The sequence below is a fragment of the Mustela nivalis genome, assembly GCF_964662115.1.
Source record: "Mustela nivalis genome assembly, chromosome: 9".
NCBI lineage: Eukaryota > Metazoa > Chordata > Mammalia > Carnivora > Mustelidae > Mustela > Mustela nivalis.
Window position 1 is genome coordinate 25,613,666 of NC_139028.1, and position 22,591 is coordinate 25,636,256.

General features: G+C 50.4%; 1 protein-coding gene and 1 long non-coding RNA gene across 3 annotated transcripts in view; one reads left to right on the forward strand and one right to left on the reverse strand.

The window, feature by feature from the left end:
- Positions 1–22,591, forward strand: part of UBASH3B (ubiquitin associated and SH3 domain containing B) — a 138,917-nt gene that overhangs the window by 92,632 nt on the left and 23,694 nt on the right. The window contains exons 2-6 of one of the 2 annotated variants that reach the window (XM_082683711.1): positions 11,968–12,025; positions 12,750–12,936; positions 14,398–14,596; positions 17,499–17,668; positions 21,929–22,137. In XM_082683711.1, the coding sequence (XP_082539837.1) occupies positions 11,968–12,025; positions 12,750–12,936; positions 14,398–14,596; positions 17,499–17,668; positions 21,929–22,137 (823 nt within the window). The remainder of the gene's footprint in view (positions 1–11,967; positions 12,026–12,749; positions 12,937–14,397; positions 14,597–17,498; positions 17,669–21,928; positions 22,138–22,591) is intronic. The other variant, XM_082683710.1, reaches the window with a different exon arrangement.
- Positions 17,972–21,921, reverse strand: LOC309840995. The gene is made up of 3 exons (XR_014298896.1): positions 20,198–21,921; positions 19,307–19,584; positions 17,972–18,869 (listed from the first exon to the last, which is right to left on the reverse strand). It is a non-coding gene; the product is annotated as an uncharacterized lncRNA (long non-coding RNA).

The window sequence follows — 22,591 nt, forward strand, 5'->3', positions numbered from 1 at the left end:
CTACAAGGAAGCAGTCTATGGGAGAAATTAAATATCATGTTTCTATAAAAAATTAAATAAGACCTGTTTTGATCCCAGAACTGTCACTAACTGTATGCCTTGAGCAGCGTTCTTAATCTTTCTACTCCAGGGTTTCATCGTGTATAACAGACCATAATACACACCTCACCAGACTGGTTTAAGGTTCAATAAAATACCTGTAAATCGCACAGCACATAATGGGTATTCTGTTAATGTTCACTTCCTTCCCTTTCCAAATAACCATCCGTTTGCTGAGGTGGGCATGTGATAAGCTCCCTTATGGGCGGGCAGGGGCCCTGTTTTCCTATTTTCATGTTCACGGTCCTCAACACAGTGTCTGGCTGCAGAGCTCGCCACAAGACAGGCTTACAGAAGGAGTGTTTCACTGAATGTACAAACGTGTGAATTGTCAGCTGTTGGGCTTTTTAAAAAAGATTTATTTATTTGAGAGAGAGTGAGCAGGGTGAGGGGCAGGGGGAGAGGGAGAGAGAATCTTCAAGCAGCTCCTCCCTCACTGCAGAGCCCTCAGGCTCGAGCCCAGGACCTGAGCCGAAATCGAGAGTCGGATGCTTAGGGGCACATGGGTGGCTCAGTTGTTGAGCATCTGCCTGCGGCTCAGGTCATGTTCCCAGGATTCTGGGATCTAGCCCCACATAAGCCTCCTTGCTCTGCAGGGAGCCTCCTTCTCCCTTTCCCGCTCCTCCTGCTTGTGTTCCCTCTCTTGCTGTGTTTCTCTCTGCCAAATAAATAAATAAAATCTTTAAAAAAAAAAAAGAGTCGATGCTTAAACTGAGCCACCCAGATGTCCCAGGTGTTGGGTTTTATAGAAAGTTCCCATGGGAGACTGTCACTGTGCTCCCCTTACTATGATCCAAAAACCGTGGGCACCGCTGGTGCCGACTTCATCTGCTCTGGAAGACAAGTGGCCCTGTGGCTTGAGCTTACCCTGGAACAACCCGCCTTCCTCTTTCCAGCTGACAGACCTGACCCAAGTTCTACAATCTGGCTAAGCCTTGCTCAGTGAGGGAAATAAGGACACCGACCTCCAAGCGCTGAGTAAGGAGCCAGTGAGATCACTTATATTTAAACTGTTGAGTGCAGCCCTTATTCCTAGTCAACACTCAGTACCTGTCCGCTAACACACCATGTACATGAAGAGGTTCAGAACAGTGGCCACGGCTCTGTTTGGTCCGCACTTTCCTCTCACCTACCAGGGCTGAGCCAGAGCCTCTTCCTGTAGCTTCGGGGTGAAACCATTTTGAGGCACTAAAAATCATCCATGTGTAAGTATTTTTAGCTGATTTGAGTGGCTTAGAGAGGAAGGAAGTGGAAATAGGAGAAGAAAACAGATGACCTCTACAACCTGAAAGGACTCCTCATTTTCATCTGGTTTTCCCTGATCTCTTATTTCCGGGGGGTGGGGGGAGCTTTTCCCTCTCTGTGTTTGAAATCCCACCTGCCGCTTGTTGGAGCGCAGACCCTTCCCGTTCCCCTGCCCCCAGAGGCCCCAGGCATACCTCAGAGCTCCAGTGGAGGAACGGGGGGCAGGGGAGGTCCCCAGTCACAGCCCTGCCCTGCACTCCACTGTGAGCCTAATGCACCTCTTCAATAACAACAAGGAACTCTGCCTTGTTGAGGAAGCCCTGCCTCTCAGGGCCGTTAGGAGGATCCTCCAGAGATGACATAAAAGTCTTAATAGCATCTTCACTGTGGCGCCATTTTTCTCAGTGAGCTCCCTCCTCTTCCTGGGCATTCCCTGCCTCCTTGAGGGCAGTCACTGCCTTTTTGGGTTCCTTGTCTTCCTGCAGTAGCTTCCCTGCCTTCTGCGTGTCTCCAAGCACTTCTGCCCCAGGCTGCCAGTCCGAAAGGCGTCTGGGGGCTGGCCGTGGCTCTGTATTAACCTCCGCCTTCCCCGGTGCCCCACGGGGACACACCCTCTTTTATCTGGTGACACCTTTGCCCCCAACCAGCTGGGCTTGCCTCTGCAGGGACTCAGAGACTCCACACAACAGACACTGCCCCGCCAGGGGTGGCTGATTTCCCTGGTTTTCTATAGAACCCGTAACCTAAAAACAGAACCTTCTGGACTGAACACAGTCTGAGAAATGCTGCCTTCACCGTGGAACTGAACGCAGCGGCTAGGCGGGGTACCAACCCACACTCCACTGTTGGGTATCTCTTAGAGGAGGAGAAACGGATGAAAGCATGCAAAAATGGTCAAGTTCCAGGGGAGGGAGAGAGTCCTAAAAATATAAATTGTGGCCATATTTACCGAGGACCCAGTATAGGCAGGGGACTGTGCCAAGTGTGTTACTCTAACGTACATGATTTCATTTACTCTGGTTCCGGGATTGCTGTGTCCCTGGTTTGCTGTGCTGTCCTTGGGCAAAACAGAGGTACCCTCTGATCCTGTTTCTTGGGGGGATAGCCATAGTTCAGCAGTTGCAGTTTGAAACATTTATCCTGTTCTCTTGGGAAGTACTTTAGCGGGGGAGAGAGGAGTACGGCACAGCAGCCCCATGCAGAGCCCCAGTAACTGAGGCTCTTAGAGGAAAAAGGGGCACCCTGGCCAGCCTCCCCCTTCTGCATGAAGACTGTTGACCCCCTGCTCAGAGCTGTCACTCCTCAGGTAACTTCAGTGAATGAAATCTGTCCCTCTGGGGCTCACAGCCTCTCAGTGACTCTCAACTTCCCTCCTCGTCTAACCTGAACCCCTCTGCCCGCCTCCAGACAGTCTGGCTTGTGTCCCCCTCTCCGGCAGACTCTCCCTACAATAGTCACGCTTCTCTGGCTGACTTCCCCTCTGCGCCTTTTCTTGTGTTTTTGCCTGGAAAACTTTCCTCTCGCTGCAAATCCCATACACTCCTCAAGAGCGTGCTGCGTGGTTTTAGACTTTAGCAGAGAACGAATATGGGTCTTCCAATGCCCAGTCTTGGGATATACCTATTAGCATGGAACTTACATTTACTCTAGGAAAATGGCAAAGATCACTAGTTAACATGCAGAGGCATGGGGACAAAGTTATCTTTAGGTGCCTGGTAGATGCTGGGCGCTGCCCTGAGTTCTTCAAGTAGAGTATCTAATATGGATATTAATCCCCATTCTACCTCGCGAAGTAGGTACTGTTATCCCTACTTAAGAATCTGGGAAAATGAATCTTAATAATGAAATGGTCCATAGTCCCACAACTAGTCAGGGTTTGCCTCCCAAAGATCTACTCCTTTTACACTACAAACACTCTACTTGTGTCTCTGTGCAAAAACTCATTGATTTAGGGGGTCGGGGGGAAGGTATTGTCTAGATCCTAGGGAGACTTAGAGGCAGAAAGAAATGTTTTATTATGTCACCACCCGTGGTCTAATGGCTGGTTTCCCAATTACAAACGGCTGCCCCCCAGCAGCGGAGGCCAAGCTGCAGCCCCTATTTAGCAAGAACAAAACAGGGCCACTCCATACGGGCTGCTGGGCCCCGCCACAGAAAAACATCAGGGAACCTACGCGGCCTTCTCCCCACTAACCACCCCCCGAGGAGAGCGGCTTAATAGGCTCTTTATGGGTTGGAAAAAGAGTCTTGTTGATAGAAGAGAAAGAGGGGTGTCACCACAGGTTGGATTTCTTCAACTGGAAGGCCTTCTTAAAGCCCCCGAATGGCTCAGCATTCCACCCCCTCTTCTCTGATTAGCTTTATTAAAAAAAAAAAAAAAAAAAAAAAAATCCCCCGGCATTTTCCTTCCTGTTGGCTAGCCTTGTGAAGGTAGCGTCCCAGGCCCCCCAGCAGGCCTACTATCCCATTGATTGTTAGATGCACAGCTCTCAGACAGGCCACAGCCGCTGAAAGCCTAGCCATTAGCCTCAGCTCACTGAAAGGGTTCACCGCCAGGAGACTGATTGTGAAATTGGGTCTTTATGATCAATATATCTTTTTCCATTAGGTTCATTTCCTCCAAAGGAAATGGGCAGGGCCATTATGGTTTGTGTTTATTGATGCGCCCCTCCATGGCCTTCTTCGGCTTCATGGGGAGGAGGCCACAGGAGGCTGAGACCTCAGAGATGAGGTTGCTAAACTGAAACCCGCCAGCCTCTCACAAGCCTATCTTGCTGGCCTTGGTGACCAAAAAAAAAAAAAAAGTAGCTGGAATTGCTTGTGTGAAAGGAATGGAATGTGTTATTTCATTATGTAGGAAAGAGCACCCAACTCTACCAGGTAGAGAAGGTGGCATGGGTTTGGGCACAGTTAGAAAGATTCCAGATACACAGAAGAACTTTCTGAGCACAAGAGCCATTAGGTAATCTGGAGACATTGTGGAGTCCCGTTAAGATCTGTAAGAAGAAGATTCCTTCAAGGGAACATGCTCGAAGGAAGTACAACCTTGTCTGGTCATGAGGAGGAACAGACCATCCAGTCTCTAGATCTTTTTGCCACCACAGAATCCAGCTTTCTGACTTACAGTTGCTTCTGGGGACCATTATGGATGTCACAACTTTCTTTCTCAACCTCCCTGTGCAGGCATTCATCCCTTTTCTCTTTGAAGATGAAAGTCTAAAGCATCAAATTGGGAAATCACTTCCTTTGGGGAAAGAGCACCTGAAAACTGGTGCCCATGCCTCCACTCCTTCAGGAGCCCACTAGGGCCACAGCATTGGACCAGTCCTTGATTTTACTTCTGCCAAGAAGGTGGCTACAATGCCACCTCTGCTGTTCCTGGGCTTGTGTGGCTCTTAGCTGTTCCTCAAATGTTCCCCAATATTCGTTTGATTTCTAACCTTCACTGAAAGGTGGTACTAAACCTATATGGATCTTATCAGCCACTGGTAGCTGAGAGGGTAACAATGGCAGAAAGCGAGGTCTCCATTAATGGGCAGTGATGGGTGTGAGGAGCTGTATGTGCCTTCAGGGGTTCAAGGTGGTTGGTCTGTAAGCATCTCCTCTCCTTGACCTGGACTCATGTCTGCTCTGTATTCCGTGTCCATCCCATCCTCACAACGTATTGCCTTGCACGTGGGCGATATTCCACCCCTCAAACAACCCACTCCAACAGGAGAGAAAGAGAAATCAGGCTGGTCTCAGTTGGAGGTGGAACCAAACCTCCACCAGAGAAGAAAGTTAGAATCCAAGAGGAATGGGTATTCAGCAAACGCCCGAGAATCAAATCATTTCTGATACACAGAGAAAAGATAATAGGGGGAACTTCTCCCTTTTAGGTCAGCAGGGATGTTTTTGGGTTTTGTTTTGTAGTCAGAAAAGCTTTCTTCATGCCTGGATTAGCTTCTTCTGAGAATAGGTTTGATTTTACTCACTCTTATTTGAAGGATAAGAGGGAAGGTCTCTGCTGATGGAGCTGAGGTAAAAGCGCAGGCAGACAGATGCTAATATTCTCAACATCTCCAGCTCCCTCTTCTGCCAAAGAACCCTATTCCAACCTGGAGGGCACCCAGGAGGTGGGAGCAGATCTCCACGATCATACCTAACAGAAGGGATAGAGGCCCCCTCACCCTGGGCTTCCAGAGAAGAGGAAGCTCGCTGGGAGGCAGTTGGCAGAAATGCTTCTTCTTAGAGCTGTCGGCTCAGAGCTGGGTAGTATACTTCTTTCACTGATTCAGAACTTGGCCATAATCTCCAGAACCAGCCCCTGGATTGGGACAATCACAGAGATGACCGGACAGCTGACCTAGAGGTGTGAGCTGCCCAGGACCAGGAGGCTTCTTAGCAATACCAGCTTCATCGTCTTTTTCCCCGAGGATTTAAGTCTGCGAAGTGCCTGGTGCACGGAAGGCCTCCAGTCGTTACTGACTTACCGTTTTTCTCCCCCTGGAGAAGCAGATGTGGAGTCCCCTGCTTGCCTCTGTTCTTAGGATCGCTGTCAGCCTCAGCATCCCATTAAACCCCCTCACATCCTCCTCTGAAAACAGTCTGCGCTGTGCAGGCAATTCTCCATAGAACACAGTCAAACCCTCTGATATTTCTACCTAAAACCACATTACAAAACAATGTCTATTCTCAATTTCACCCTAAAAGAATCCTTCAACTTCACTTAGTGAAACCACTGGCCTCTTGATACGGCTGGACTCTCCAGCCAAGAAAAATAGAAAGTGGGTTCTACCTAAGTTTTGCGCACTCCCCAGTCTGGTGTAGATCATGAAACTAATTCCGAGGAAAGGGAATGAGGTGCCTGACTAATTAGGTCATTTTTTAATTGAATTCAAAGTATTAGATGTGGAATATTTAACAACCGGTATCCTGGAGGTTGAGAGCATTTTTTTTTTAAGTCCTGTGGAGAACATTCAATATGTCTAATATTTGCAATTGTCTTGGCTATGTGGAGGAAGGATCTCATTGTCAGTGCATGGGGAGTTTCATCCACTTGGAGGATTACATACTGGACCTTTTGTCTTCTCTTTTCTGACATAACTAAGTTTTGGGTCACAGAGAACCAAAGCACAGGGCAAACAGAATGTGGAGGGCAGTGGTATGTGTTGGTCAGCAATCCAAGGCCAAGGGCAAACAACTTCAAGTCACTGGAATGTTCTACTTAACTGAATCAAGGTCTTATTGCTTTAAGGGGATGTATTTCCTTATATGTTTCCTTATATATTTGTTGTTGCTTATTGTTTTTCATTGCTGATTTTTTGTTCCTTACTGCCTTTTGATTCAAGTGTCAGGTATTTGAATTTTGTCAAGGGTAAGAAAATAGGGGAGGGACTCTCTTCTGAAAGCACATAGAGATGAGCTACCCTGGAGAACCTGGGGGTCTGGGCCAAGCTGTCTCCCTGACCTGGGAGACACTGATCTCAGACCTAAGTGATTTGGGAGCTAAAGGTATGCCTTAAACAGGAAATAGAAACTCAGTGAGTAGCCTGAGAGACATGTCTGACTTCCAAACAGAAGGAGACAAGGAATCCTAGTTAAGCTAACAGAAGCAGCTTTAGGGACCTGGTTTTCACAATTAGACCCAGCATCTGGCAATGGTATTTGGTCTAGCTATCAGCATAGAACAATAACGGAAACTGTTGATGCTCACCCCAGCCCGGGCTTGTCTGTACTGCATTTTCACTCATCCGCACAGACATTCAAGCTACCATCCCTCACCAGCCTCCAAGCTCTGCTCAGTCAGCCGTCCACACACTTTCTCAACGTTCCCATTATCAATCCAGTTCAACCTCTCAGTGGCCCCCATCTGACCTTTTGCCAAGGAAGACCTTCCAAACAGCCTCTGGTGTGCACTTTCATCTCCCTTCGGGCCACGCATCACAGGCAAATCTGATCAGGCCTCACCACCTTCGCTGCCCTTCCCTGTGGCTCCCAACATGTACTGTGATTGGGTCCAGCCTCTTTCAAATGGCACAGTCGCTTGTGAGTGTCCCCTGCCTACCTTTCCAGTTTCTCGAACCTTCTTCCGGGCCTCCCATTTTTGCTCCAGTGTCACCAAACTAATTTCTCTGTGTTTCTTGTCTTCATTGCTTAGCTCCTGCCATGCACTCTACTTCCAGTCCCTGCCCCCTTCTTTTCGCTAGCCAGCTCTAACAACACTTTAAGATCCGAACCAACACCATTTCTTCTAGGACAGATTCCCAAACTTTGTCAGTTCACAACACCTTCAGCATCTCAGTCATTTTTACATTGAGCATGTAGGCCAACATAAATACCTAACAGTTCTGTTTCTTTAGCAGTTAGATCCAAACAACAGAACAAGTATTTACCCCCTAACAACCCAAGAGCCATGAGAAAAATACACAAAATGGAAAGAAAAATATTTTACTTCCCTCTTCAATGACCGCAACCACTTATTAATGGGATGTGTGTGTCTGTTGGGCACTGCACAGATGTCCAAGCCTTAGAATCAGGTTAGACAATGCTACTCTTCTCTCCTGTTCCACATTGGTTTTCCCTGGGTACTTTTTATCATAGCAGTTAGCAAAATTCCAGCTTCACAAAGAGAGGACATCTAGAGGCATGCAGCACAATCTAGTGAAACTAACTCCCTCCAGCTAGTAGCTTATGGGATGTCCAACACGTGATAAGGATTGCTATGTTTCCCTCAAACAGTTAGAATGTCCCGTGGCTCCTCTTGCAGTTTGCTGCGGAGTCCCAACCTAGGGTAACTCAGTGTCCAGTTTAAGAACTTAGGCCCCAGAAACCCCTATTTCATCTTTTTTGTATGCCCAGTGCTAATACAGTGTCTGACATACAGCTAGTGTTTGGCGGAGAGGAACTGAACTGCCCAGGGAACCAGAGGGCACAGTGGAACCCCAGAGAACCGGGGTGGTTGCAGAGGAAACCAGGCTGGGTGACTATTAAACAGGACATCCCAGTTCAGGCTCAAAACCCGTGAATCTGGGAGGGAGCAGGAATCTTGCTGGACTCAGACATGGGGCCGAACACAAGCATGGGACCCAGAGGCGATGGTTCCCAAAAGAACTCCCACCAGCCAAACTTTATTGAGTGTAGCTTTCTGAACTAAACTCTTGGTTGTGTTTTTGGTTCTCATTTGGTTTGCTGGTAAGAGCTCCTGGGGAGGAAGCAAAGGAGGGAAGAAACAAACCACTTTGTCTTAGGCAAACCAGAAAGGGATTTTTCCTTTCCAGCCCCCTTTAAGGCTCGAGGGCATCTCTGTGACCCTGGTGATGGGGCAGAGCCGGGGCCTTGGGGCCAGACCACCCTAGAATCTAAAATTCAGCAGAGCTAAGAGCAAACAGTGAGAAGGATCCCAGCCAGAGCGAAGCAAGGCCACGGGTGGGTGCTGCTGGTTCCCCCCACAGGTGGGTGCTGCTGGTTCCTCCCATCTGGGCCACTATCCTTCCAGCCGCTTGCCTGGAGTTTCCCATGAGCCACTGCTTTGATCTCACTGGTGCTTCGTCCCCACCATTAGCAAGACATCCGATTTTGCATTATGTTTTCCCCCTGCGTCCTGCTAAGAATGAACCCTAGGCATAATTAGGAAGGTCAGGACCAGGGTCAGAGAGATCAAACGCACGTTCCCCAGTAACAGCTGCAGCAGGTCACTGGTCCCCATGACTCTAACCACGAAGGTCCCATCTGAATAATCAGTGGCTGCAATCCAATGGCTGGACCCCTCGCCTTCGGGTTTAAAGGGATGCTCTGCCTTTCTTGCTCAAGGTCTCCGACTCTCTGCCAACTTCTGAGTCACTCTGAGGGTAGCAGCTGCTCAGGCTCAGCCTGGTGTTTGGGGCGCACCCCGCACACCCCACTGTTCTTGGCACGGGTCCCATCGATGGGCCGTGGAGGTGGGAGCTCTATGGCAACAGTCTCTCTCCAGCGGGGGGGGTGGGGGGGGTGGCGGGGAGATGCGTTCTGCCACTGCCCATGTGCAGTCTGTTCTGTGGGCAGCGTTCTGGGAACAAACTCAGCCCAAGTTGTCGTCAGCCTGGCAGTGCGTGAAGGAGCGGAGCCCTGCCTGTGGTTTGTGACCCTGGGGAAGTGGTGACTTGACTCCTACCACCATCCTGCCTAGAGAAGCACGTACCTCTTTGTTCCAGATCAGGAATGCCTTCCCAGAAACATTCTTCTCCCCCCGAAAAGGAAACACACACACACATACACACACACTTTCACAGCACCTTCCTGTGCGAAAGTTCTTTCTGGTATCTGACTTGAGACCTTTGTGCTATAGCCAAAGCTGACTTGACTTTGGCTGACCCTCACTAAAGAAGGTACATCGCAGACGAGAACCTTCCACAAAATCGATGTTTTCTCAGACTTGTCTTCTTCAGAAAGAAGAATTTGGGTTTTCTTAATCTTTCCTCGGAGCCTTATCACCCAAACCTTTCATTATCTTCCTCAATTATATCTTTGAACCCTCTCCAGAACCTGTCTTTGGAGTTACGGGGACCATAACTTAATTAGATCTTTCATTTCCAGAGGACACTCCTAGTGCTTAAAGAAAAATGAATTAAATTTCAGTCAAATATATTTCACTGGGGGAAGGGCCTGGGGAAAAAAAAAAGAAATTGGATCCTTTATATAAATAGCACATTGTATCACAAATGAGTTTTTCTTTTCCTACTGTTTGAAACAATGGGTCTTTTTTGGGGTGTCAGTGTAATTCCTGGGAGACTCTAACCTAAAAGACCATGATTTGCATTCTTTGTGCGTACGTGGCTTCTGGATCCGAAAGGGCATAAGATGTGTGCCTCTTGTCTACTAAGTGGTAAAGGAAACAGGGCTGGTAATGTGGCAGCAATTAAGCATCTTATCCAGGTGTGGGATGAGTGTTGGCGGGGGGGGGGGGGGGCGGTCCCTGTGTGTCCAGCCTTTTTGGTACCAGCTTTTGTCCCAAAGGGGTTCTGAGGGGTCTGTCTCGCTTCTCCATAACATCAGCTTGCTTCTGCAACGCGGTTCTCCCTGCTCTGTAATGCTGTGTAGATTGCTTAATCCGGATCATTTGGTGTTTGGGCTCTGACTTTCATGGGGGAAGAGGTATTTATCTGATCTTTGGGCGGTGGAGCAGAGTCCCAGAGCCATGGCAGCGGCCGGGCTGCTCTGAGCATGTTACTTCCTTCCCCAGAGCTCTCTCCTTGTGTACAGTAAAGAAGCCAGGCTCACAGACGATCCGAGGTTCTTGCCGGTCGGCCCTCTGGGGTTCCTGGCACCAGCCTTCTAGTTGCTCCATAGAGAGAGCCCAGGAGATGGACTGGGGCGGGGGTGGGGGGTGGGTAGGGGGACTGGGTGCAGCAGCCAGTTGAAAAAAAATGTGCTTGGAGTGTGTCACCTAAAACTAGACTTCCCTCTGCCCTCCCCCCTCACCTCCCTCAGGAAGCTGAATCTGTAGGGCACAAGGGACAGAGATGGTCATTTATTGGTCACCTCCATGGCCTCGGGCAAGAGGTTGAGGCTCCTTATGGACACCCCTCACTATGGAGTAGATGTACTGTCTGCCCCCACTGCAAACCCCCCCCACACTCCTGCCTGGGGGAGTCTACACTCTTCAGATCCCACTCAAAATGGGAAGCCTTCCCTGACCCCTCAACCCAAGCTCGATGTCCCTGTCCTACGTCCTTAGGGCTCCCTGGGCTTTCCCTTCATTGCACTCAGCGCCCATGTAATTCGTTATCTGCACCACGATGCTCTCCTGCCAGTGCGACCAAAAACTCCAGGAGGGCCGTTCAGTCTTGTTTTTCACGGTATGCCGAGAGCCCGGCACGGCACGGTTCAGTAGGCATTCCATGAGCACACACACGCATGGAGCAGAACCAGTGGGTGAGTAGCAAAGCTGGCTACAAACCCAGAAATCTCTGGCTTTCGGACACCTCCAAGTTCAGACGCTGTCCTCAGAGGCATGTGCTCAAGGTCCTCACTGCTGTAGCTCTCCTGGGACGCCATCGCCCTCCTGGGACACTGCCTCCCCGGGAACAGGGCTTTGACTCAGTTCTCCAGCAGGGGGCAGTGGTGGTGGCCTGGTCCCCAGAGAGGTCTAAGAGCCTTGGGAGATGGTGGTGGTGGTTGACGGTGGGTGGGAGGAGTCGCTGAATGGAACCAAAGTTAATGTCCTTGTGGGCCTTTAGCGCCACTTTCTAATGTGCTTTGCCAAGGGCTTCAAGCAAAAAATCTCGCTCAGCAGGGGATCTGGGTCAGTAGGAGTGGGTGAACAGGAAAGAGGACAGACCGAGACATGACAACCTTTAGGGAAACAAAAATAAAATTCTAATGTGGAAACTGCTCAAAATAGATCGCACGGCTGTCAGGCTGCATGCAAATCCAGTGCTAATTACATGGAAATTAAGTACATGTCCTCATTTCCATATGCCTTACTATGACCCTGGGTTGGGGGGGGCTGGAGGGGCGGGGGGGGGCAGGATCCTGCCGCAGGTGTCTCCCCCACCCCGCCGAGGAGGCTGGGGTGTTGCCTACTTCACACTCTTGCCACGATACTGAGAAAAGCTGATAGGAAGCTAAAAATACTAACAATAGAAATTTGATTTTTGCTTCCAGACAAAAAGCCTTGGCATCCACAGGAGGAAGAAGTGTTCAGGCAGCATGTGACTGGTTGGTATGAAATAAATAAATAGAGAAAATAGCATATAATTAGCTCTGAGTGTATGTGGAAGAGCGGGGATGTGCAGCCTTTCTCTAATGGACCATTGCGGGAGGGGAGCGGCGGAATGAGCCAAAAGACCATGTGACAAGCCCGTTTCTCAAGCCAGTTGCCTCCTCAGCCCCAGCCCCAGGATGTGCTTTTCCTTACAGCTGTTTAAAGAAATTCAAAGCATAGCCAAGACGGGGCCCTTATCACAATATCTGCCATTATTAGTCACTTAAAGATACACTTTAGGGTAGGGGGACGCTAGGTAGATAAATTAAAAGAAAAAAAGTCTTGCTTGCATTGTAGGACGTCACTACCCAGGGCAGCCCCCACAGCCTGTGCTCCTGACGCTTCCCATATGTTTGGAGGCGTGTGGGTTTAATGGGGGCCGAACTGAAGGGTCAGACGGGGTTGGAACAGCCCTAGTGGGCTGGGAAGTAATGCGGAGCATATCTGGAGTGACTGTAGGATTTTTGAGGGAGTTGTGGGATGTGGATGTAGTAAGACATTGGAGAGTTGGTCATGTAGTATGAGCTTTGAGGGATGGGTTTTTGAAGCACAAAAAATACCCCCTTGGCAGAGCCTGGGCTATAGAGCATGCGTATGGATCTATCTCTGGGTCCTCCTTCCCCTCCAGTGTTCTCAAGTGGGGCCTGCTTGGCTCCCTTCTCTCTCTCTCTCTCTCTGGCAGGCTGTTCTCTCATGTCGGCGACCCCTTCCTGGATGACCCCCTGCCCCGGGAGTACGTCCTCTACCTCCGACCCACCGGCCCCTTAGCACAGAAGCTCTCTGACTTTTGGCAACAGTCGAAGCAGATCTGCGGGAAGAACAAGGCCCACAACATCTTCCCACACATCACCCTCTGCCAGTTCTTCATGGTGAGTCACAGACCACTCCCCCCAACCCCCCACCATGGGGAGCCCGGCTGCCTTACTCCCGCCAGCGCCTTGCAACCTGGGACCGGAGTCAGGAGCCTCCCAGGCAGCTGGCGGGGAGAGTCACGGGCTCCTAGGCTTGGATGGCCCTGCTCGGAATGAGTGAGGTCCATGGCTCCTTTCGCTCGCTCCCCTTTCTAAGACCTGCTGAGGCCCAGGAGCACCGCAGGTCTGTTGAGCCACCGTGATGACTGCTGGAGTCCAGGGACTCCAGGGGCAAGCCTGACCCACTGAGTCAGGACTCGGACAGGCAGCCACAACCGTGAAATGAAGGCAGTGTCCACTCTTGTCTACTGTACAAGTAGCTATGAGATGGGAATGACAGATGTACTCTACAGACAGCGGAGGTGACCTTAGCCTCATGGACAGACACTGTCCACGGGTCAGTCTCACCAGATCTTTCCAGAGACCGCAAAGATACCTGTGACCTTGGTCACAATCCCAGGGCCCTGGGATAGAGCACTGGGCTCCCTGCTCAGCGGAGAGCTGCTTCTCTCTCTCACTCTGCCTGCCACTCTGCCTGCTTGTGCTCTCTATCGCTCTGTCAAATACATAAATAAAATCTTTTTTAAAAAAAAATGATACCTGTGACCTGCCATGGTCACGTAATCCATCATCCCAGCTATCAGAGGCCTTACTTAATGACTAAATTAAAGCCCCCAGCTATCAGAGGCCTTACTTAATGACTAAATTAAAGCCCCCGCACCATAATAAATATAAATACATTTCATCTACTTTGGTTTGCTGTGGAGAAGGAGCAGAACTGGTTTATCCAGGTATGTTGAAGAGGAGGCAGGACAGGAGCGTGTTAAGACAACATTTTCCAAAACATTATTTTGAGGCATTTTTTCCCCCAGCTTTTCTCTGACTCTTTAAGGTAAAAAATGTGTTCCTAACACCTTCTTTCTTACCGTTCACTTTGAAAATTAAAATAATTACCACTTCCTCTTAGTCATCCCAGGATCCTTCTCAAAAGCATTCAGAGTTTTAGAGATACTCCTTCCCCCCCCCCCCCGCCACCCAGTGCTCCAAAGAGGGGAGGAGGATGACGTCACAGCTCTCTGAGCCTCATTCTTCCCAACTATCATGGGACTGACAGTCCAGTCAATTTCCAGTCGTCTAGGAGGGAGAGAAATGTCACAGATGATGGGAGGCCGTGGAAGGCACACCCTTTACGCTGGGATGCTGTGCTCTCCAGGCGCGTTCCCTCCTTCTCCCCTTCTGCTGGATGATCTTACTGGCAAATCACACAATGGACCAAGTCTTCTGTCCCCCACCCCCCACCCCGCTGTACCTCTGAGCCCAGCCAGGATGCCTCCAGCTCCAGGTGGAGGAGACCATGAGCCCCGGAGCTGTCGACCTCTGTCTCCCCTCTGAACGGAGTGTCTTGTCTTCCCCTGCCAGTGTGAGGACAGCAAGGTGGACGCCCTGGGGGAAGCCCTGCAGACCACGGTCAGTCGCTGGAAGTGCAAGTTCTCAGCCCCGCTGCCCCTGGAGCTCTATACCTCCTCCAACTTCATCGGCCTCTTCGTGAAGGAAGACAGCGCAGAGGTCCTCAAGAAGTTTGCCGCTGACTTTGCCGCAGAGGCTGCGTCCAAAACCGGTGAGCTAACAGCCCTGAGTCCTGGGAACCAAAAAACTGGGCAGGAAAGGGGGAGGGAGGTATGGAGGAGCAGACTGGGGCTGGGAGCCTCAAGGTCCCGCAGGAACGCCGTCCGTTCCTGCAGCAGCCTTTGCCTCTTTGCCCCCTTTTTAGAAAACCAGCTACTGTTCTGCTAAGCCTCCTGAGAGAATGTCCAGGGCCTGCCCCGACACCGAAATTAAAAGCACACAATTGGCTGTGACACAGTGAACTGGAAATGCAACGTTTGTAGCTACACCGTCTTTCCCATTCAGAGTTAAGGAACATTCCCGCACAACCTCGCCCTCGGACAGGCATTTGCCTGGGTCTCCCGGCTCACTCTGTGAGGACCCAGGGCTGTGCTTGGGTGGTGGGATCGCACAGTGAGCTGAGGGGAACCGCTTAGTATCAAATAATGAATCCACTGAGCCAATGTCCACAACTCGTAGAAGCCCATGAGATGGGTCCCTAAAGCCTCAGCAGCCTGCCCCAAAATGTCACTCCTTCCAGATGTTTCTTCCTCTTCCCATGGCAGCTCTCAGTTCCAGCCAGCTGAGCTCTCCCGTCGGAGGAAGTAGCATAGAGAGGGACTTGGGACGCGCACTGACGTAGAGGCAGGAGGCACGGAAAGGGGACAAATGGGAGAAGCTGCCGAAGCTGTCCTGTCTGCCTACAGACGAGCCCACTTAGGTCGAAGAGAGCCTTGCTGCAGTGGGACAAACTGTCGGGTGGAGGGAGGCAGGCGCTGGCAGGGGTGCTTCCCTGTTGGCCCCCTGGAGGGAGATCACGGGGATTTATTGGGGACCACTCTGTGTTTATCAGTGGAGCTTGCCACAGCGGAGGTGGGGGCAGGCAGTGTGAATACAGGCAGGAAGGGAGGAAGGGCCAGGGTGTGTGCAGAGGACTGTGCAGAGCCGGAGCTGCGTGTGGGAGGTACAGCTGAATCTGAGCATTGAATCCAATGCTGGAGGAGGCCCAGAGCTGGCCAGGGACCACCCCTGCCCCCCCCCCACCCCAGAGGTACCTCTCCTACTTGGCAAACCGGGCCTCCTTAGAGGCCCTCCCCAGGTGCGCCTACTTCCCAGGACCCAGACTCTGTCTTCTTATGTCCCTGGAGCCCGCCATCTCCTAGCTTAATATTTCAGTGAAATAACATAATAGAGAGGCAAATTGTTTCCTGTTCCTATCCCTCTAATTCAAGGAAATGGCTCTTTTTCATCCCACAGTAGCTATTAACAAAACCACGAAAACTCCCACAAGACCCAAAACTGGTGTTGAGCCACAAAACCCAAATCCTTCACAAATGTGTAAAGCAGGTATGGGCCAGGTCTGCGGCCAAGATTCTGAAGGCACATGAGCCAAAGATAGGAGGCCCTCGCTCCCTTTCTTTGTAGGGCGTGGGAGGGCCGGCTCCTCTCGCAGAGCTGCGGCCCCCTGGTGGTGACTTGGAGAACTGCGTGGCCCTGCCCTGTGCAGCTGCTCCCGCTCCTTACCTCCGTTTTGTGCAGAGCCGGCCATCCCATCTTGGCCCTAGAACGGAAGCCTCAGTATTCTAGAGTGTTTTTGGCAGGCCCAGATTCCTTTAGCAAGTAGATTTAGTTTCTTCATCCTGGGTGGTTTAAGGAGTTCTGTGCATGTGTATTCAATCATCTACAAATACTAAAAGCCTGTGTCGTGCTGAGCATGGGGCATACGTTGTGAGCAGGACCCAGAAAGCCCTTGTCTCATGGGACTTGAAACCCGAGAAATCCACCGTAGCATAACAGAGATCCAACCGGTACTTCTTTCTCCGTGAGACATGAACAAGCCCCTTAATTTCTCAAATTCCCTACGTCCCCTCTGGTTGAATCTTCTGCGGTGTTCTAGCTTAGACAGTAGACAGATCTACCCCACGCAGAGATGTACAGAGGAGAACTAAAATCCACTGCCTTAGGTAGGTAGGTTGGTTTCTTTTATTACCCACAGGGTCTTAGAATAACAGTCTGGAGGGACGCCTGGGTGGCTCAGTTGGTTGGAGGACTGCCTTCGGCTCAGGTCATGATCCGGAGTCTTGGGATAGAGTCCTGCATCGGGCTCCCAGCTCCACAGGGAGTCTGCTTCTCCCTCTGACCTTCTCCTCACTCATGCTCTCTCTCTCAAATAAATAAATAAAATCTTTAAAAAAAAAACAAAAACAAAAACAAAAAAACAGTCTGGATACTTCAAGCCAGTGGTTTTCAGTCGGGGAGATTTCATCCTCCAGGGGCCGTGTGGCAATGTCTGGAGTCCTTTTTGCTTGCCACAACACAGGGGGTGCTACCAGAAACTAGTGTGTAGGGGCCAGGGATGTGCCTAAAGACCCCCCTCCCCAGTGCACACGACAGCCCCCAGAGCAAAGAATTAATTTTGCCCAAATGCTGCTGGGGAGTGCTGTTTGAGACTTTGAAAATATTCCGTCTTCTTCCTCCGGTTCTGGTTCCTCCATCGGAGCTGCCCAGAAGCTAAGAGACTTGATTTCCACATGAGGGTGATACAGCTCCGGCCCCCAAAAAATCTCTGTTTCTGCATCAGTCAGCTTATCCTTCCATGTCTCGGTTTCCTTCTCGGAATGGCTATCATAACCAGCGCGATAGGAGGAAAAGGCGACCCCCTTGGTGACCTCAGCTGACACACGGTTCCTGCAGAGGAGCCGAATGGGTGGCTCTTCGCCTCTCAGATTGTAGGTTGATTCGGGGCCTTTTCCACGTTCCGCTCCCCTCATCCTGCCGCCGTGAAGGAGGGAAACGGGTTTCATGTGGCTGAGGGACTCCCTCCTCTGTCCCTTGGGAGGCAGAACTGACCAGGGCAGGGCTCCGTCATGGCTGTGATGACCACATCCTAATACTGGTTTCCTTCCTTTTTCCAGAAGTCCATGTGGAACCTCATAAGAAGCAGCTGCACGTCACCCTGGCTTACCACTTCCAAGCGAGCCACTTACCCACCCTGGAGAAGCTAGCCCAGAACATCGATGTCAAACTAGGCTGCGACTGGGTGGCCACCATATTCTCGCGAGATATCCGGTTTGCGAACCATGAGGTAATGTCTCCCCGTGGCTCCTGACCCTACCGGAGAAGCCGGGATGCTGTGGGAACCAGGAACGCTCATAGCCCACTGCTGCAGGGAGATGGGTACCAAAGGAAAGCAGTGCAGTGAGCACCAGACCAGGAGTGGGTTGGCCCCCAGTTTTCTCCAGGCTCTACCCGACTCCCTGGGAAGCTTGGAGCCTGCACCCCTCCTCCCTGGGTCCCAAGTGACTCATCTGCATACTGTCCCCATTGTTCTCTCTGCCCTGCCAAACTTCCTGGACCAAAACAGAAATGAAATTGGAGGATAGAAAAGTATACTGGCAACATTTTAATCCTATAAATTCATGGTGTTCATGAAAGACCTCATCCAAATCTTAGGTAAGGAGAATACAGAAATACTAAAAAAAAAAAAAAAAAAAAAAGACAAAAAACTGCAAACCCATGATTAACAGATATTTGTTGAGGACCGATGGCATATAAGTTACCATGGAACATACTAGAATTTTAAAACATGGTCCTGTCCTCAAGGAGTTTGAGTCCAGTGCGGGGGGAAAACAACAGACGCGTGACATAAAAACAGAGGCCACAGGTTGAGACAGTCTGTGTGTGTCCCCTGGGAGGCAGGAGGGGGACCACTGACCCAGCGCATGTGCAAAGGTTGGCATAACTCTACCATCCTTCTTTTGAGGGAATGAATATTGATTTCCAAGTCAAGCTTGTGCCACTGAAGAGTAATATTGCCCTTTATCTTCCTGAAGGAGAACCAGAGTTCCAAAGAGAGTAACTCTCTGATTCAAGGCTAACGAGCACTTTAGGACCAGAGCTGAAGCCAGAGCCCGGCGATCCCAAATAATAAAGACAAGCAACCCATCTTAAAAACCAAAAAAATCATAGTTTGATGAAAAATTTGTCATCCAATTTAACTACATTTATGAAACCGTATTTAATTTGTTTCCCAATTTTTCAACAGCAAAAGGACTGGTACTTTTGTCAGTTTATGTAGCTTTTTTTAACCTGTTAGACTTTTTTTTTAAAGTATGAAAAACAGTTGGGCTCTCGGTCTAGCCCAGCTGATCTCATCACTGTTTTGGAAAGTGAGAAGAGCCGACCCGCGAACCAAAGGTGAGGGCCTGTGTCGGGGACATGGAGCTTTGTCCGACGCTGCTGACAGGAATGTCGTGTCCTCCTTCCAAGTCAGTTGGTGGAAGTTTCTGGAAAAATACAACAAGGAGACTGGGCTTGATCTTACTTAAGAATTCTGACAACTCCTGGAATTGCTTAGGATGAGCCCTAAATGTAATGAGGGAGGTGTGGCTGACGGGGCTCCTCACAAGGACGAAGGACAAAGAAGTCAAGGGTTGCATGCAGATGGGCCGGGAGAAGTCACCTTTCTAGGAGAAAGGCGGCGGCAATGGAATTTTACAAGGAATATCTTCTAATCAACACTGCCCTCCAGTTAACTCGAAGGGTAATTGCTTTTCTGCCTGACCCACATTCTGCTCCATTGGCACTGAGGGAAAGAGGCAGCAAGCGCCCACGTGAAGTATTTTCTAAAAATAACTTGGCCTCTTTTATCTCTTATTTGTAAAAGCTCATTTATTACTGTTCCTGCTGCTACAGCTCGCTCTCGGAGGTCATTTGGCTTTACCTGAGCCCCCCTGCTTCGAAACACCTTTTCTCGCCTGCCGCCTTCTGCCCCCGGGGAGGCAGGTTTGCCGGATGGTGCCGGGGAGGCAACAGATGTCCAGAGGGGGAGAGTGGTTGGGACAAGGACACTCAGCAAGCCAGGCACAGGAAAACGTCCACGGCTCATCGCTCTGCTGGCTCCCACTTTGATTCGGACTCGCAGATGCCTACTTGTACGTCTTGTAGTCTTCCGTGTTAGTGACCGTGTGGGGCCACGCCGGGTCTCCAGGCCAAGCTAGTCTGAGGAAGGACAGCGTTACACACACAGCACATGTGGCTCCGGAGCCTGGCTCCACCCCTTCAGTGGTCATCAGGGTCCCATCCGTCGCTTCTAGAACACTCCCATCCTTGGTCGTCTCGTGCGTACAATGGCAATAGTATTTTGCTAGAAGGCTGCTGTCGCATGGACTCCTGACCAAGATAATAATGGAAAAGTCCCGACAGCGCAGAATTTCTGTGGCTACAAGGGGCACAAGGAGCTTTGAACGCGGTGAGGTTAGGTTCCTACAATCACATAGGGCTGCCCCTTACGAGGGGAGAAAAAAAAACATCCTTGAGATACACTCAACAATTCTCACAGGTTAGCGCTAAGCATAAAAAAGTAAGTAGATAATGCAGTGCACCCCTAGGCACGCGTTCTGCTAGCTCTCGAACGTAGGCCGACGTTTTGCATGTGCTTTTGGTGAGTGGAATGGGCTGCGCTGGCTGTAATTTTAGATTTGCTGCAACGTCTTATTTTATTGTATATTCAATAAGTCAAAGCTCCCCATGGTCTAACTACCCTCTGCTTAGGACACACTGTCTCCTCTGTATCTTTGCTGTGCCTCAGTTTCCCTGGAGATAGTATACTCACCCCATACCAAGTGAGAGGAGGAATGAGTTCTCGTCTGAAGTCTCTTTCCTGAGTCTCTCATAGGAAAGACACTTCTCAGCTAAAGGCATAATTAGTCAAAACTATGCTATGCTCGAGTTTCTAAGAGACATGAGTTTCGACTTGCTCCCCCATGGTTTGGTGCCTTTCTCCACCCTGTTCCAGGAAAGGGAGTGTTCCTTTTGGTGCCTCATCACATACCTAGCTTAGAGAGTTGCTCTGTTTTGTTTTGCTTTTTAAGCTGTTGTCACAGCCCTGCAGAAAACCTCCCTGGCTAGTTTGGAACGGCAGTTCGTGCACGAACGTGGCGGAGGACAGGGGAAGGAGTAGGAGGCAAACAGGCGGCAAAGATCTGGAGCCGTAAGACACTGGAGAGAGGGAAAGGAACAGGTGCGCTGAGCGAAAGGAAAAAAAAAAATCACAATCCAGTGGTACAATTGAGTCCTGTGTGTTTTCACACAGTCACGTCTTTTTGCCAAAGCCTTTCCTTAGAGAATTCCAGAAGGAAGTTCTTTATTGCGTGTTCTGATGGGCTTCCCTGACAGACACCGGCGTGCTGGTGAGCTCCCAGGCACCCAGTCTGGGAGTCTGGCTAGAAGGAAAATCAAGTGTCATGGTTCAAGAGACATAATTATGCGCCTTCTGGGTACGGGCTCTGTCCTATAAAGAGTTTTCTTAGATCGCCTCAAGAACCTTTACAGGGCAGGCATTACTTTACAGATGAGGGAAGGGAGGCCAGACAATGTTAAAAACTTGGAGGCGGAACCAGAATAGTTAGCCCTACCACTCATGACTTCAAGACTGCAGGAAAGGCTGTTAAAGCGTCTCCGTTTTGGGGTCCCAGGTGACATCAACAGCATAGGAAATATTGTCCTAACTACTGAGGGTCCTTGCTCTTAATGAAAGAAGTAGAAAAACTTTTTACAAAGTATCTTCCTGCCGATGCCTTTTATATATACCAGGAAAGGAGGCAAAAAATCAAATAAGTCAGCCAAGCAGCATGGCCTGTGGTTGGCTCTGAAGGCTCTTTCTGAGCCCAGAGAAGAAACACGCGGTCTCCATCTGTTCCCTGGTGAAAGCTGGTTACCCGGACGTACACATCGATGGCTGTGAAAGATATTTTTCTTTCAAGGTTGTTGTGAGAAATGCAGGTTTAGGGAAAGCTCCTTGAAGACAGAGACTGTCTTGTGTCAACCCCAGAGTTACCTATAAAGGGAAATGCATCGGTCCCAAAGCCTTCCTCCAAGGAGAGTGTCTCCACCCAGACCATCTGTAACCTCCATATGGAAGACCGACTTTCCACAAGTGAGGTTTCAAGTGTCTGCGACGGTGCCTCCCCCTGCAGATGGAGAAGGGGAAACTAGGTCCAACCCCGTTGGTCTAGCAGCTTAACAGAGCTTGAAGATCAGTGCCTAAAAACTGTATCTGAGTCCCGCCAGGAAGAAAGATATGCCAGAGGGGAAGTCTGGAGCCATCCAGTAGCTCCAGGCACACATCCGCAATACCCCAGGGGAAAAAAACAAAAAAAACAAAAAACAAAAACACGTTTTCTGATCTGAGTCCAAATCTGCTCTGAGCCGGCAGACCCCAGGGGCTCCCGCAAATGTCAGCATCTGGATGTCTGCGCCATTAAAGCAGGACGCACAGACATGCCCCGGGCCACGCTCGTTGGGTCACAGGGGGGCCTCCCTCCTCCCTTTCTGCCTCTTTCAGACATTACAGGTGATCTACCCCTACACCCCACAAAACGATGACGAGCTCGAGCTGACCCCTGGGGACTTCATCTTCATGTCTCCGATGGAGCAGACCAGCACCAGTGAGGGCTGGATCTACGGCACGTCCCTAACCACCGGCTGCTCCGGACTCTTGCCCGAAAACTACATTACCAAGGCGGACGAGTGCAGCACCTGGATATTTCACGGGTGAGCAGACTCGCGTTCTTCACCCACCGCAGCCTGGGAGGAGGGGGCAGGGCAACAGACCTGAGCCTGGACCCACGGGGCGGCAGTGACAGGAGAGGAGTTCGCCGGGGCAGAAAGCTCTTGGTTCAGGGCATTCAGGAGGGGCTGACGCGGGGCAGGGGATCATGACGGATGGATCTGCTGTCCTGCTCTCTGCCGGCCCCACTTGAGGAAGCGGTCTCAGTTCTTGATCAGAGACGGCATGCAGGCAGCTAGGAAGACCGTCTCTTGGGGGGGAAGTGTGGGTCATGCCAGCACTGAGACTTCGTGGTCTTTGGGCTTCTGTATTTTTGGTCGTCGCTCTAGAGTGATCTGACTCCCCAGAACAGTGGGGCAAGTTCCCATCACACCAGCCAGGACAGGAGTGATAAGGTTTGCAAGGATCAGGAGACCTACCTGCCCCTCGCTTGTTGGG